This window comes from Meriones unguiculatus, chromosome 1, assembly GCF_030254825.1.
Source record: "Meriones unguiculatus strain TT.TT164.6M chromosome 1, Bangor_MerUng_6.1, whole genome shotgun sequence".
Classification (NCBI taxonomy): domain Eukaryota; kingdom Metazoa; phylum Chordata; class Mammalia; order Rodentia; family Muridae; genus Meriones; species Meriones unguiculatus.
The window spans coordinates 22454244-22471353 of NC_083349.1; the positions used below are offsets into that span (position 1 = coordinate 22454244).

Here is a 17110-nt window from a genome sequence, read left to right on the forward strand (position 1 = left end):
TTATGAACTTCTATCCAGAGCTATTCCTAAGTACCTGTGACCTTAAAGACTTTAAGGAATTTCCCACTAACCCAAAAGCATACCTCTTTGGAAACGGGTCCTAAAAATTCAACTAGAAGTTGAACAGAGGAATAGACCCATTATAGCTAACCACACTGATGAACTTCATTCTGTACTAAACCATATATAAAGTGACCATCATCCTCCTTGTTCTAACAGTCTTTCCTAGAATTTTGACCCCCTTTGAAAAAAGAGCCAGATCTTTAGAGACAACCAAAGCACAAAAGGAACAAGGTGCCTCTATCTGAAGCCTTGCCCTCTAAGTCCCAGGGTACCAGCTTGCAAACACTCAGTTGGCTACTTCAGACACTTTGCCAGATCTAGCCCAGACCTATCAAATAAAGAAAGCATGCCTGGCCATCTTAGCAGTATGTGCCTGCCCCCAGTGGACAACCCCAGGCAAACTTTCTTTTCAAAGACTTACTAGTCTTTCTTGATCCCTTCAGTCTTTAAAACTAGAACAGACTGTCTTTCTTTTGAGACAGGATGTCATCATGTGGCGCAAGCTAGCTAGAACTTAAAATCCTCCTGCCTCAACCTAGAGAGTGCTGGTATTATAGGCAAGAGCAACCACATGAGACTGGAACTGGTTAAGAAATGGTTCCAGAAGGCAACGGGAGAGGAACACAGGCAAGGACCAAGGCAAAACCTTATTTTCAGATTATTTAAACCTTTAAGTCCAGTTTCACCTAAGACATCTATTTACTCAAAATGCACATATCCTAAAAGTATTACCTGTCTGAACTTAAAAATGGCCCTTTCCATGTACCCTCTTTCTTCTTGTTTGACACTCCAATGGGAGGAAGGTTTGCCACATTCTTAGAAAGCTTCTAGTCCCAGCTTTCGGGTAAATCCTCAGCACTCTCACTGTCTACATAACTACACAACCAGCAAAGGGCAAATAACACAGCATTTGGTAGACGTAGAGATCTGAACCCTCATCCTATAAAATCTGAATCTCAGCTGAGTATGTACACACACACCTTTAATTCCAGCATTTAGGAGGCAGAGAGGCAGAGCTCTAAGTTTGAGACCAGCCTGGTCTATATAGTGAGTTCAGGACAGCCAGGGTTTCATAGCGAGACCAGTCTCAATAAAATAAAATAAAAACCCGACTCTTTTCTGTGTTGGGACAACATCCTCCCTGCCTTATCCCCAGGCCTCCTCTTCATGTCGGATTCCCCCAGCACACAGGAGCCCATAACCGCATCCCCAGCAGCTCAGAGCTCTACTCACATTCAGAACATCTTGCCTGGGCTGTGGAGGCTCAATACATGTCAAGAGCCTGAGCAACAAATCCATGATAGCAGAGGTTCCTATGTGCTTTATAATAAGGTCCACAAAATCACGCTTCTTTTTCAAGAAATCCACAATCTAGAGGAAAACAAATCAAACTGAAAGATTCATAACGTGAGACATACAATCTAGAGTAACCAACATTCCTCAAATCCTGCCAGTTAGCTTAAGAACAGGCAGGTACTAAATTTAATAAGTAGATGCCAAATGGGCAGTCTAGCTAACAGTTACAATATCCAAAACCCTTAAATGAAAGTCATCCCTCAAATCAGCAAACAAAGCCAATAGAACTTTTGCCTTTTGCTTATTTTCATTGTTTATTCTCCAAGAACAGGTATTAACCCTCCCCTCCTCCTCCCACAACCCTACAAACAGCTAAAGAATATACTTTCGGAAGTGGAGATGGCTCATCAGTTTTCACAAGACCAGGTTCAATTCCCAGCAGCCACATGGTGGCTCACAACCACTTGTGACGCCAGTTTCCATGGGCTTCAATGCCTCTGCGGGCACCAGGCATACATATGATGCACATATGATGTAGGTAAAACACCCACACACATAAAAATAAAAAATTTAAGATATACTACTTTATAAAGCAATCCTATTAAGACTTAAAATTAAAATTCAGAATATTCAAAATATTCTAATAAAGAAGATTTAAGGCAAAGATCGCTGTTTCTAAGTAGCTAACTTGCCTGGTCCACAGGTGAGTTAGGCTGCACTGTTGTATGTGTGACTAACAAGAGGAGGTTGGGAAGAGGCAGCTGTGATGACAGGAAATGAAAATGATGCTCTGTCTTGCACAGTTTCCTATGTCTTCTTATCTGTACTTGTGGGCCCACGGCATCTATTAAAAGCCTACCACATGTCCTGGAAGGTGAAGATTCATTGCTCTAGATGAGAAATCCTCAGTTTGGATATGCCTGAATGTCCTAAAACTAAAAGGTGGCTGGCTGTCTTGGAATTTAAACTAAGATCCGCATACTACAGGAGTCACAGACCTTCCACTACCCTTCACAAAGAAGCTTAACACCTAGAACAGCTAAAACTACAACCACAAATAACTTCAAAATGATTCACTGCATTGTTTGTCTAGACAATGATGCCAAATAGATTCACATCTCCATGCCACTCACAGCCAAGTCTTTGAAAGGAAGGATGAGAGAGGAAAAAGACACACATGGCCTAACTACACAAAATTCCATGGCAGAAACACTGGTCCTGGAGCCTATGGGCACAAGCCTTAGCTGGTGCTATGAACAGGACATCAAAGACCATAAGGCCTGCACTATGGATTTCATTGTTGAAGGCTAAACCACTCAACACTGCCAAGAGCTGGACACTCTGTTCTAGAAGCTAAATAATGTCTTTCTGGTTAAGCCATGTGAATCTGGACTTTTGTCATCACCTGCAGTCCCTAAGTCCTAACCAACACTATCAAGCAACAGGGAACACAATTCTTAAAAGACAGCTACAAAAGCAATGGTGTTATACCCTCATTACCATCCAAGGAATCCTAGCTGATGAAACAAGGAGCAACCCAGTGGCAGAACTCTTCACTCAGGGTTCAAATGACACACACCATCACTGCCAGACAGGTAACAGAACTGACTCTGAGCCCGCGTGTCAATCCACAGAGGCTCAGCAAGTCTTTTACAAACCTTCAAGTTTTATCTTATATACATCAAAAGCCATCCCTTGTTAGCCAGGGTCCCAACAGTAGATGTGAGGATAGAACTAGAATGAAGCATGCCTTAATAATGGAAGTAGCCATCTCTGAACTAACTGTGCCAGAGTTTACGAAGGTTTGCATTCTCCTACAACTGCCAGTGATACTTTGATTTCTATGTGGAGGGCAGAATGGAAGAATGGTACTGAAACCATGACTTGGGGTTGTGACCCAAGGCAAAGGATCTTCCTCAAACACGTTTGGGAAAGTCGCCCTATTCAGGTAAGGACCTTGGGGAAGGCTGATGCAGGGTGGCGGTGGGAGGGCTCTCCTTTTCTGGGGAGAAAGAAACAGGAAAGGAGGAGACTGGGAGGAGAGTCAGGAGAGGACACCTTGGGATGTAAAATAAATTAAAAAAATAAAAAAAATTTTTAAAAAAGCATAATATGCAAAAAGAAAGAACAACCTTATTTGAACAAAAAGAACACCATCCTTCTAAAATAAAACATGGAACCAACCTTAACAGAGCACAGAACATGATGAGCCCAAAATAGTTTCAGTCTTTTCATGTAAGCGGAGAGCAAGACAAAGTAACTGGAGGCTGTTGCCCACCATGCCACAGTCTGACTAGCTTGACCATGCTCGCCTCTGCTTGCTGCAGCTCATAATCTGTCAGTGTACACTCAGCATCTGCTACTTCAGCTGTCTCTCAGAAGCGAGCTCTTAGCCTTTTCACAACATAAACTAGAGCAATACTTCTCTAATTCCAGCAAGCATCGGTATGAACTGAAAGATATGCTTAAAGCCCTCAATGTCAAGAGTCATCTAATTCTGCATAGCAAGGGTAGGAATCAAGCACATGCAATGCTTAAAAAAAAAAAAGTTCTTAGGTGATGCTGTTGTCACTGGTCCAAAGGTCACACTTGGTGAGCCACTCCTTGAGAAATGGCATTTCCACATACATCTATCTGAATTAGGATAGGGAAACAGAAGGGTCAAGGAGAGGTATCTGTAAGAACACTGAAATGTGCTCAATGAGAAATACACCTTCATGTATAAACTAAGACTGCTTAGACTGCTGAAAACTTAAAACACCTTCTTTTGTAGAAACTGGACCTCAGGCAAACTCAGACTACCACAGCAAAGTTCACACTGGAGAGGTACAGCCCAGCTATTCACTTACCTTTGAAAACAGTATTTACCTGTTCTGGTTTTCTGCTGATAAGAATGCTTAGCACCTTGCTGAAGAAACTGGCGAGTAGTGGGTTCAGGGGGGCCTCGTTTAGGAGGAAGCTATACAATCTCATTAGCAAGGATTCATCTTCCCCTAGTCTATCATTCATCTGGGAGACATCAGATGTGAGCAACTCACAAGATATATTTGGATACCTAGAAGAACAAGACATTAAATTATCATCTAATCATCATCTACTATATCAAGCACAGCACACATCAGGAAGCTCTCCTAAAATCTTGTAAATCATCAAAACCATCTATAAGGAATTAAAAGCACCTTTAATCCATAACATCCAACCTTTAAGTTAAAACAAATTTTCTACACTGTATAAAAAGTTGCCAAGTTTTAGTTTACCAAGTTTTAGTAAGAATAAATTTCTGGGTCAGGTGTGATGGTGCACGCCTATAATCGCAGCACTTAGGAGACAGAGGCAGGTGGATATCTGTGAATTCGAGGCCAGCCTGGTCTACAAGAGTCCAGGACAGCCAGGGCTTGAGAAACCCTGTCTCAAAAACAAAACAACAACAAAAACACCAAGAAAAAGAATGTTTCAGTTTCAACACAACCCAAATAGGATTCAAGAGACAAAGATGTCCCATTTTAACAGTAGAATTTCTCAGTGAGGGCACAGTGTCCTGACAGTCCATGTGGACAGAGAAGCAGCAAGCTCTTAGAGAGAGGTTAGGGGAGGCTTATTCCAGGAGACTGTACTACACACAGCTGTGGTGATGACTTGAGCCTGCTGCAGATACGTGGGCAGGCCACTGCTTAGTTTACTTGGGTTACAAGTGGCACGACAAAGTTCTGATAAGCTATCAAATGTTCAGTCTCCATCCCATCTAAAGAAACACCTATCACTATATACTGAAGGTGCAAACAGGACACCGGTCTGAGGTACTGGGGAATGAGAGAAGAGTGCTACTGAAATCTATGCTTTCCACAAGAGCCTTCCAGGGTATTGTGAGGCTAGGGACAGTCAAGAAACCAGCTCGCTATCATTCTTCACCATGATCTCCGGCATCTGGTCTGGATATAACTCCTCACAGCTTTAAAACAAAACAAAAAAAACAACCCTGTAACCTCAACCATGTCTGTCTCTGACTGCCAGACCACTCACTCTGAAAATAGGCAGTAGACGTATGTTCCCCAGGCTCTCTTAACTGCCAGCTACCTCTTGTCCTGTTCCAATGGTCACAGGAGAGACTCATCAGGCAATGCATCTGACCACAGTTCCCTTATCTGCTCTAACATAGTCTTCCATCAACCAGTCGTGAGCAACAATCCCAGCTAGTCACAGGAATGTAAGCTCAAAGGCTGGCCAGGTCGAGGGGAAGACAAAACAATCACAGTGGGGTGAAACTGAATGAAGAGCAAAAGGCCATCTCCAAAAGAACCGATGCAGGAGAAAGACAGAGGAGAAAGGAGAACTGCAGGTATGTAGGCAAGAGACTGCACTACCCAACAGCTGTCTTCTGGAAGGTTCTGCTCCATTAGTCTCCCCCACACTGTAAACGGGCATTCATCAATGTCACAAGCAGACTTTTCTACTGTGACCACTGACAGGAGCACACAGTGGTTACATCTGCAGCCATGGAATTCATACTAGGATCACTTCCTACCCCATTCACTTTCCAGGGTACACTGTCCCATTCCCAGAGTTTACATGGCTGGCATCAAAAAGCTGTTTAATGAGTGACAGCAACGTGCATTACTTCCTATTTTCTAAGACAGTGGGTCTCAACCCTCCTAATAACAGGACTCTTTAATAGAGTTCTTCATGTTGTAGTGAGCCCAACCATAAAATTATTTTTGTTGCTACTTCATAAAGGTAACTTTGCTACTGTTATGAATCCTGATGTAAAAATCTGTGTATTCCAACAGTCATAGGAGACTTGAAAGGGCCATTTGCACCCCCAAAAGGGTCCTGACTCACAGGCTGAAAACCACCGTTCTAGGATAAACTGCAGAAACTTTGTTGAAATCTCCTACAGGGCATTACTAGACAGCCCTACTCCTTTGGCTAACATGGCTCCCTCTTTACTGCATCATTCCTCACAGTGTACACACAGACCACCATTTCTTTTATTTAGGAAAACAAAACACCTACACCTCTCTTGACTCAATATCTGCCTTTGGCTACCATGTGCTCTCTAGCCTCTCCTGCTGAAAAAAAATAACTTGAAGGAGATCTCTTGGCTTGTCTTTCTTTCACTCTTCTTCAGTTACATTTCAGCCAGGCGCTCAGGACTCAAATCAATGGGGCTGAAATTGCCATATTCTCATAGCAGCAGTCTCTGATCATGAGCTCTTTCCTCCTTGAAGCCTATCTTTAGTGCCTCTCTGGTTGGCAGCCCCTATCCTTCTTGGTTACACTGTGTGTACTTCTGAGTCCCTGTGTGTGATCCTGATTCAGCCTTCCATCAGCTCCATAGGTGACCTCAGCTAACTTCCTGACATCATATGGCAACCTATGCCATCATATGGCATTCATCTGCTGTGATTCCCTGTCTCTACTCTATGCCAACCAGGCACCTCAAACTTGACAAGGCTGAAGCCAATGCCTAACCTTTCCCTTGACATGTATCCTCAATCTTCATTTACCCAGGTTTTGTAAAACTCCAATAGTCCTTCCTTTCCAAACCTTCACTCTCACCCTCACACCAAGGAGGCCTCTTCAGTTCCAACTTCATTTCATATGTTGAGATTCTAACCCTTGTTCCCCAAAAAGGCTACTGAGACCTTTCTATGCCAACTGCAACCAACTTCTTAGCTGACCGTCCCTCTCTACTCCAGTCATTCAGTGCCTACAGTTTGAGGGATGCTGACTTCAACAATGTTGGATATGAAGAAATAAGTGCAACCCAGTATTAAAATGACCATGAAGTGCTCAGTGTTCCCAGAGGCATATAAAAAATAGTGTTACACAAGGCAGCAATAAAGGACTCATTTACTGTGAGCCACTGAATAAAGGACTCATTTGGTGTCTGTAAGCAGATTCAATTAAACAAGCCATGAGTAGGTAAACCCACTCTATCTACTTTATTCCCTATGTCATTCACTGCTTGAATAGAGCGCCGTTGCTATATTCAAGACCACACGACCCCCGCCTAAAGCTCAGGCAATGGAGGGTTGATCTTCCTATGTGAACAAAGTTTTTACAACCCAAGCTCTGACTGACATCTAGGCAATCTTGGCCAGACACAGATTTCTAGTTTCCTGGAAAGTAAGGAAGACACTTACTTAAATGTCCTACTAGTATGAGAAGTTTGCTTGTCACTTATGAAGGATGTTGTACTTCTAGCTAAGATTCAGAACACTTGGCCTGGAGAGATGGCTAAGAGGTTAGGAGCACTAGCTGCTCTTCCAAAGGTCCTGAATTCAATCCCCAGCAACCACATGATGGCTCACAATCACCTATAATGAGATTTGGGGGCCTCTTCTGGCATGCAGATGTACATGCAGATAGAACACTGTATACACAATAAGTGAATAAATCTTTAAAAAAAATTCAGAACACGTTAGATGCCTGTGATTCACTAGAGTTGGCTCTAGAACGGACTGTGTGCCCCTAAAGGTCAAAGCATGTAGCTCTTGACCTTTTAAAGAACTGCCAAAGGCTACAGTGGCTCTAGGGAATTCTTAAGACAACAAGAAGAAATTTCTATCCCACCCTAAGGCAAAGATGCCGCTTTCTTACTTGTATCGGATCTTTTCATCCATGTCTTGAGGTGGCTCTTCTATAATGAATGAGACTAAGTCGTCGAGACATTCTGCTTTTAACAGAAACTCTATGAGCTTGCGATTCTGTGCTTTACACTCTTGTAAGACGTCCTCCTCATCCATCAGCTCCTTCAGGGTTACATCTTCTCTCTCTAGAAGCGTGTCTATGTGGGATGATGAGTGAAGATCAAATTTCCAAAACATGCTGTTCTAAACAAAACGCAGAGATTCGTTCATAAATTAACTTCAGCTTTACTTACTAATTTTCCACAAACCAAATTTCAGTTCAGTTTTAGTCTACAATGCTAACTTAGCACTAACACAAAATTAAAGCAGTTTCACATCGAACCTACAAAATGATTTAGTAAAACTGGAAGGATTTTTTTTTCTGAGAAGAAAAAAAATTAAAGAATTTATTTATCAGCTTTCTTTTTAGACTTTTTACAGTCTTTTTTTAAAAATTTACTTATTTTTATTTTATATGTGCATGAAACAGTTGTGGAAGCCAGAAGAGGGTGGTGGGTACTGGGAATTGAAATTAGGTGCAAGTGCTTATAACCTATAAGCTATCTTTCCATCCCAGAAAATATTTTTAATTGGCTAAAATGTTGAAAATACTGAATACAAAAGCTTGGAATGATTTTAACCTGCAAAAGCAATTCATACATGCCAGGCTGGCACATACCCATAATTCTAGAAATTGCCAGAATGAAGCAGGAGGATCACAAGTTCTCTGCCAGCCTGAAGCCACATAGCAAGAAGCTCTCAGAAAAAAAAAAAAAAAAAAAAAAAAAAAAAGGAAAATAAGTAATTCATTCATACTTTTAAGAAGAATTTAATGCTGGCTGGACATGATGGCCTGCAACTTGATCCCATCATTCCGGAGGTAGAGGCAAGAGGATTTCTGTGTATGTAAGTCCCACCTGGTCCACATAGTGATCACCAGGATTACAGAGAGAGGGTTATGCCTCAAAAATCAAACCAAACAAACAAAAATGCTGAGGGATGGCAAGGTGGCTGAGCAGATGAAGGTGCTTGCTGATAAGGCTAAAGACCTGAGTTTGATCTCCAAGACTCCAGGGTGGAAAGAACAAGCTTTTTCCATGCTGTCTTCTGACCTCAATAAGCATACTGCCCATTAATTTAAAAACTTCTTTTTAGCAAAAAAAAAAAAAAAAAAAAAATCATAGCCCAAATTCTAGCACTCGGCAGGCTGAGGTAAGAAAATTACTGCATGTTCAACTCCAGCCTTGGCTAAAGCAGCAAAACTGTCCCAAGAAACAAAACAAAACAAACAAACAAAAAAACCGAGAAGGGGGAAGAGGGAAGGGGAAGAAAAAGGCAGAAAGCAACTTTTTTGAAGGATGAAGAAAACATCTTCACAGAAACGACACCTTCAGCAACAAATGACAATTAATGAGGCCTAACCAGAACTTTCCTAATTATTGAGGGAGTGAAGACCCACTGCAAAGCTGCAGATAAATTTCTTAACAGCTACAAGTCTGAGGTCATAAATTCAAGAAAAGAACTCAACTTTAGAACTTAATTATTTAAAAATTAGATAAACAGTCAGGTGTGATGGCACACACCTGTAACACCAGCACTTGGGGAGGCAGAGGCAGGTGGATCTCTGTGAGTTAAAGGACAGCCTGGTCTACAAATTCCAGGACAGCCAAGGCTACACAGAGAAACCCTGTAGAGAGAAAGTAGAGATAGTCAACCTTCAACAATACTTCGTGTATAGGCTTTCCTCAACTTGGTCTCCGTGACCACAATCATGAAATGCTTATTCTCCATGTCAAAGAGCCAAAAAAGCACTCATTTGTTGTGGATATAAACATGCTTTTGTTGTGGTCCCAGGTGTGGGATGTGGGACTGATTCAGATGGTCCACAGCAGCAGACTATTTGCCTCATGCCGGCTCTGAGGGTGCTCTTTGCCAGCTGCAGATAGTTTAAATCTGAGGACTCTGGAGAGAGAATAAATACCAGAGCCCAGAGTATGGGAGCCCCAAGAAAGAACACGCTGCTCTGCTTCCCCCTTGCTGCTCCTGGTTGCTGTTGTAAGACAAGAAGTTGGAGATCTCCTAGAGGATTGGACTGGCTCCAAGGAACCGGGCGATCCTAACCAGCAGGAAGCAGCTAAGGGAACTGTGCCCCCTCTCCCACCTGGTGTTGGGGTGCTGGAAGGGATTGGGGTGAAGAAGGGAGAAAAAGAGTTTTTAAAATGTAAATAAGTTTTTTTTTTAAAGTATGCCAACACTCATTAGTACATGGACTGTGAAAGAGGTCTCAAAGGCCACTTGTAACCAGTAGGTAATAACAAAATGCACAAGCCTTCACAGAAACAACGACTCAAGGTCTGCTACCCACAGAAGGACTCAAAGAGACTTCCTTGAGAGTGTAGTGAGGCACAAAGTTGCCATGTGCCCAAATGAAAGCTCTCCATCACTACAGCTTCACCATTCACCCAGTTGAGTATATCCTGTTGAACTATCATCAAAAAAGCTCACCAATATCTACATGTTCTTATAAACAAAGGAAACGAAGTTCCTATCTTTGGTAGAGAAGATCTACTTTCATACCTATGTGTCTTGCTAAATTCACCCATACCCAATGCTCTCAAGAACATTTACCTCAAAATCATTTCTTTTAAAGTAGAAAATTTAGCAACACATGGTGGTATAGTCCCTTCAGTCCAGCACTCAGGCGGCAGAGACAGGTGGATCTCAGTCTGAAGCCACTTGTCTAGAGTGATTTCCAGGACAGCCAGGATTATATAAAGAAACATTATCTCAAAAAACCAAAACAAATAAGTAAAATGAAAAATTATAGGGGCAACTTTACTCACACTCTTAGTCAAAGAGTCTGACCCAAGAATGAGAGCTGAAAAACAAGCTGCACATAAGAGGTTGTTCAGAGGAGTGTCCACTTCACATGACAGGTGCTCAGCCTAACTGTCCAGCAAGCAACCTCGTTAAGAAAGTTCAAGAAACCTTACAGAACAAGTTTCAGAAAGCAACGCTGTCAAGTATCAAGTCACCTCCATTTACAACACCTTTATATGCTCAAGGACAGATTCACACACCTCACTTGAGAGGGATACCTGGCGGGTGGAGGGGCAGAGGACACAGCTCCACTGGAAGAAACAAGGCAGAGGCCCTCCAGTGAAGCACAGACTTTTCCTCTGACACAACATGGCAACAAGCTAGAGAAACACAGCTCCCAATACAGATACAACAGACTCACAAGCAAGTGACCTTCCTCAGCTATGACAGAGACAGGAATAGACCTATAGAAGGGCCCTGGCAGGCGGCAGAAAGCATTTAAGCAGCCGTGTAATTTAAACACAATGCTGAGCTAGTTCTGCTTAGGAAAGTCAAGGCAAAGATGGAAACAACCAACAGAAACCAGTCCAGAATAGTCAGCGGAGGGAAACCTTAAGACATATAACCCTACTTTTGATATCAGGTTTAGGGGAAATGACCAAAACAAAAACAAAAACCAATGTCATTTTATGCTAATCAGCTGACAAGCACAAACATTACCATAAAATGTCAAAAGGGGAAGAGAGGTGTGCAGGCTGGAGACATGGCTCAGTGGTTAAAAGCACTGGCTGCTCTTCCAGAGGACCTGGGTTCATTTCCCGGCACCCACATGGCACCTCAAAACTGCCTGTAATTCCAGTTCTAGGGATCCAACACTTGCACAAAGACATACATGCAGGCCAAACACCAATGCAGAGAAAAGAAAGAGGGAAAAGGGAACAAGGGAAGTTTGTATATTCCCAAAGAGAAAGGAGAGTCACACTCTCATATTATCTACAATCTTCTCCTCATTTATTTGTAAATCCTTTAAAGATCGTGCTTTTTTTTTTTTTTTTTTTTAGTGTATTTTTATAGTCTCACTACTCCAGAGTTATGGGACAAAAAGACTCTTTCGGAAGAAGAAAACTCAGCAAACTGCTACAGATACCTGCAAACTGCAGTCAGAGCCCTAAATTATGAATCAGGTGGATTTGCCCACTCTAAGTCAAACTGCCCAAATCATACATACATATTCTTATGTAGGAAATGCACCAAATACAGGACTTAGAAAAAGACCAATCAGTCACAATGAAATAGTCACAGGGCACACTGGCAAACACATCCAACCCAACCCACAACCTGCCAATTAAGAACAACTTTGACATTTTTTTAATAGGGTTAAGTTTGAGGAAAGTTTCCTCCTGACAGTTGTATTCTGTTATCTCCAGAATCCATCCAGGCGGCTATCTACTTCCAAGGCTCCAATCTGCCTTGCTGCAGCTGTGCAGCTAGCTACCCTCCTGGGTACCACCCAGGCATGGGGTAGCATCCAGCTGCACACACAGGTAGGTACTGGGGTAGATGAGAAACTCTGCTATGCTGTGCCATTCATCAGAAAACCTACACACATTCCCCACTTACATGTAGTTGGCTGCTAATGACCAGAATGGCCCTAAAAGTTGATGGAAGTAAAAACAAAAGAGGTTCTGATTCTCAAACTGACACACAGAAGGAAGCTACCTAGAGACTTAATCCTTGCTCGGACTTTTATAATCCATTAGAAACAATATGCCCAATGATAGTCAGTGTCCATCAAGGTGATATGTATAGCAGAATGGCCTTCCTACTGGCCCAGACTTTCTAATCCCCTAGCCCAAAACTGTATTTTGAAGTAGTTATCTGAAATATAAGCTATTTTAAACATAAAATTTAACACTGAGAAAAGGAAATATTTTTAGTATTTACTTATTTATTTTATATATGGAAATAAGTAATATATAATTAGTCTTCATTTCACAACCACACCGGATAGTACAGAACTCGGAAGTACATACTTCCACAGTGAATGTCTTTCTATTGCACATGCTACTAACTAAATACCAAAACGTGGCAGCAGTAAACTCTCCTAGCAAGCATCAACTGTTTTGCCTTGCAGTCCAGCAGCAAGCAGACTGCCACAACTGGCACTAGTAAACTAGTTGACTCTAGGATGGTGCCCTTTGAAGTAAAATGAAGCTAGATATAAAATAACAAGTTACAAAGTTCAAATGCCCCACTCCCCCAGTTAAAATACAGTTGTGTTCTGTTTTAATGTATCTGCTCTAGCTTGCTGTGGTGGTAAATACCTTTAGTTCCAGCATCTGGGAGACAGAGATGGGCAGAGCACTGAGTTTGAGGCCAGCTCATTTACAGAGCAAATTCCCAGCTGGTCCATCAAGGACCCTGCCTCCAAAAAAACTTGGAAAATAATAAAATAGAACTATTCCACCCAGGCATGGTAGCTGAGACTATATAATCACAGCACTTAGAAAGCTGAGGCCAAATGACTCTAAGCTTGAGGCTAGCCTGGGTACATAGCAGGAGATCCTGTCTTAAAGACTGACAACAAGCTGAGACTTGCACTAAAACTGAAGTCAGAATTAAAACAACAATAAAAACAAACCAAAAGGTAGTGGGGTGAAGGAAAGAATAGAATTGAGCAATCCAAGCTGTCCCGGGCAAGGAGTCACCTAGAGGTCTTGTTAGGATGCAGTCTGATTCCTGACTCAGGAAAAAAAAAGGCTCCGGCCTGAGACTCTGCATTATCTACCTGATACCTTAAGTTTAAGATAGTGCTGATCAACTGTTATTTACAGAGACAACCAAGCATCAATTTAGCCTACATTTTCAAAAACTGCAGTAAACATATTTGAATACATACCCATGAAAAGTATACCAATGCAAACATGGGACTATGTTCTCAGTCCCAATGGGTCACAGGAGCAACATACCATATGACTCTCCAAAAAGCCCAAAGGAACAATGACACCAAACACCAAAAGGCATACTACCAGAAGCTACTAGTTTCTCTGAGAAAAGAAACTGCTGATGGTTGCCCTAGAATGAATCGTGCACTGGAGGAGTAACAAGCACCGTAGCAACATCAACCGTACAACCACACGATCATCTGAAGAGCTCGCTTTAATTGAGCACTCCTCTCTGCAGGAGGAGGAGGTTCTGCCAAGCTCCCAGTCCAGAATCTGCCCTGTGTGACAGCTACACCTAAGACTGCTTGGACACAGGGCAAAAAATGCTCAGTCTCCCAAAACAACTCAAGATGGTGACGATTTCAAGAAGCCAACAGTGAATCACTGAAGGAAGCGCTGAGCACAGGGTTCTGTGAGCCTGCACAGTAACATGCCAGCACAACCAAATCTTTCTACATCATTTCAGAACTAGCTCCACTGTGGTCCTGATGATTCCAAGTCCAAGCAAATCAGAGTAAATCTACCAGGCTTGCAGTAAACATTACTAGGACAACTCCACTTCAGTACTTGCAGTTATCTAAATGTGGAGCAGAACAAACAATACAGACAGGAGCAACCCAACACATGGGAAGAGACTCAGCAAACAAAATGTGTCCAAAACTTTTAGAGCGTTATAAAGGGAAAATTGTTTAAAAAATTGTACACACTCTTACATATGTATTCAATAGCATGGGCGCACACACTGCCCCAATTCAAACTCATCCCTACACATCCCAAGTCTCCTTTCACCTCTAACCTCCAAGTGACAGCTGCCGAATACAAATACCATGTGAGCCACATCTAAAGTCTTTAGTAGCCACATCAGAAAGGTAAGAGAGGGCTAAGGGGGCAGTTCAGTCAATAAAGTTTGCTTACTTTACAAGCATGAAGATCAGAGTTGGATCCACAGAACCGAAGTAAAAGATCCCAGTGGTACATGTTTATAACCCCACCATTGAGAAGCCAAGAAAGGTAAATCCATGGGGCTTGCCAGCCAGCCAACCTAGCCTAGTCACCAAGCATCAGAGCAGCAAGAAACTCTGTCTCCAAACAAGGTAGCTCCTGGGGAATGATACTCAAGGTTGTCCTTGGAAAACCACACATATGCAAACACAAAAGTGTAGGTGAAAAGCCTGTGGAAATCCAAAGTACGTTTTATACCTATGGCACATGTAATTATGAACTTCTCAATTTGAAGTTCTCAAGAGCAACCTGTCATCTACCCTACTGTGTTGCACAACGAGACCCTGCCTCATTTAAGATTGTTGCTGTGACTAACTAAAGATCCCCTTGTAGCACTGAAATAATCCCTCCAATCCCTACACAGCCAAAGTTTGTCACTAACAACTTTTTCTACATAAAGGTCAATGGAGACAAGGGACAGTAAGACACACCAATAATACTGGCACTTGGGAGGTTGAGGCAGGGGTATCAGCAATGTCAGCTACATGACACTAGCTGAGCCATCTCTCCAGCCCTAGTATAATGCCCCCCCCTTCTTTTGGTGTATGTGTGTGAGGAGACAGACAGAGACTGGAGACATAGGCCAGGCTAACTTCAAATTTCATACTGTCCTGCTTTCATCTCCTGAGTACCTAGATTACAGGGAAATGGCAGAAAGGTATTTCCTTGGAAAAGACAGAACAAACTCACAGCCTGTTGCTTTTATTGGCTCCGACACAATTTGTTCAAAGTTGTCAAAAGCAATCAGCTTTGTTATATCCAGGTATCCAAGAACACTGTTAATATACCTACTTTTCTTTGAAAAGGGAAATAAAGGATTAAATCCATGTAACTCTGTGTATGTTGGTGGTGGTGGTGGTGGGAGGGTGTGCTGTTGTTTTCAGATAGCATTTCTAAGTGTAGCCCTAGCTGTCAAGAAACTTATTTGTAGGCCAGGCTGATCTCAAACACAGAGATCACCTGCTCTTGCCTCCTGAGTGCTGGGATTAAAGGTGTGCACCACCACACCATTTTTAAAGGCTAATTTACACTGCATCAGTAATATAGAAGTAATATACACAAAGGAAGCAAAACCTCCAAGCTTACTCCATAGCAAGGCTGTTCCGTGGAAGACAGTCTGCCACAGGAGTCTATTATAAAGTAAGCCTCAAAAATGAGTGGGTGATACATAGAGGTGATACAAGCCTGGGATATAGAGTGAGACCCTGCCTCAGGAAGAAGAAAGAAAAGGGAGGGAGGGTTGTGGGTAGAGAAAGGAAGTGCTCCAGATCTAACTGCAAACACAGAGAGACCAATGAGGCCTGAGGAACCTCACAACAGGAAAGCAGGCCATGAGGACCAGAAGGCAGAAAGAGAAAGGGCAAGGGCAGGCCAGGCCAGACCTTGAAGGGCTCAGCATGCATGCACAGCACAAGTATGCTGCAGAACCAGAAAGATCCAAGAGTTTTAACTGAGAAAAACAAGTATCACATTACCAAGAGTAGGGACCACACAAAGTACTTTTCTGATTTTCAGAAACACTAGTGAATGGGAGCATATAGTGACTTCCCACCCTGAAGCTGAATAAGTACTCACTATACAGAGAATGTGTAGTGACATTCAGAGAGGGGAGAGAACAGAGCCTGACCCAAAAGAGATCAGTCCAGAGAAGATTCTGTAATGGATCAATTATGAAAAATCAAGGCTTCTTCTAATTATCATGCCTCCTTCACTGCCAACAAACTTCCACCTTGTCAAAGCCTAGTTTCCCTATAGCACTTTGATACTGAATGACAAACTTACTGCTTACCTGTTAGCTGCCTAAGAAACACAATGCTCAAAGTGTAGATGCCTCCATACAACATGGTCCAAATGTACTGCTGAAACGCTGAGAACAATGCAGCAGGAAGTCTCATCATGCAGCTCACTTTTATACTTACAAAGTCAAAGCCCAGGGGCCAGAGAGATAACTTGGGAGTTAAGAGAACTGGCTGCTCTTCTAGAGAACCTGGGTTCAATTCCCAGCACCCACACAGTGACTCACAATATATGTAACTCTAGCTCTGATGCTCTATCCTGACTTATGCAGGAAGTGCATAAACATACATGTAGGTAAATCATCCATACATATAAAATAATTGGGGGGGGGGTGATAGGTGGCTTCAGCGGCTAAGAGCACCTGTTGCTCTTCTAGGGAACTCGGGTTCAATTTCCAGCTCCCACAGGGTGGTTTACAACTGTGGTGGTTTGAATAGGTATGGCCCCACAGACTGATGTGTCTGAATGCTTGGTCATAGGGAGAGGTACTATTAGGAGGTGTGGCCTTGTTAGAAGTGTGTCACTTTGTGCGAGAGGGCTTTGAGGTCTTAAATGTTC

General features: G+C 42.5%; 1 protein-coding gene across 20 annotated transcripts in view; it reads right to left on the minus strand.

Annotated features, from left to right (window-relative positions):
- The window catches only part of Ppp6r3 (protein phosphatase 6 regulatory subunit 3), a 116079-nt gene that overhangs the window by 61761 nt on the left and 37208 nt on the right, over positions 1 to 17110 (minus strand). For 18 of the 20 annotated variants that reach the window (XM_021634319.2, XM_021634293.2, XM_060383412.1 and 15 more), the window contains 3 exons: positions 7960 to 8192; positions 4228 to 4414; positions 1297 to 1434 (listed from right to left, as the gene is read on the minus strand). In XM_021634319.2, coding sequence (XP_021489994.2) covers positions 1297 to 1434; positions 4228 to 4414; positions 7960 to 8186 — 552 coding nt within the window. In that variant the 5' untranslated portion in view covers positions 8187 to 8192. Of the gene's footprint in view, positions 1 to 1296; positions 1435 to 4227; positions 4415 to 7959; positions 8193 to 17110 lie in introns of those variants that run through there. The other 2 variants (XM_060383385.1, XM_060383382.1) reach the window with 1 other exon arrangement.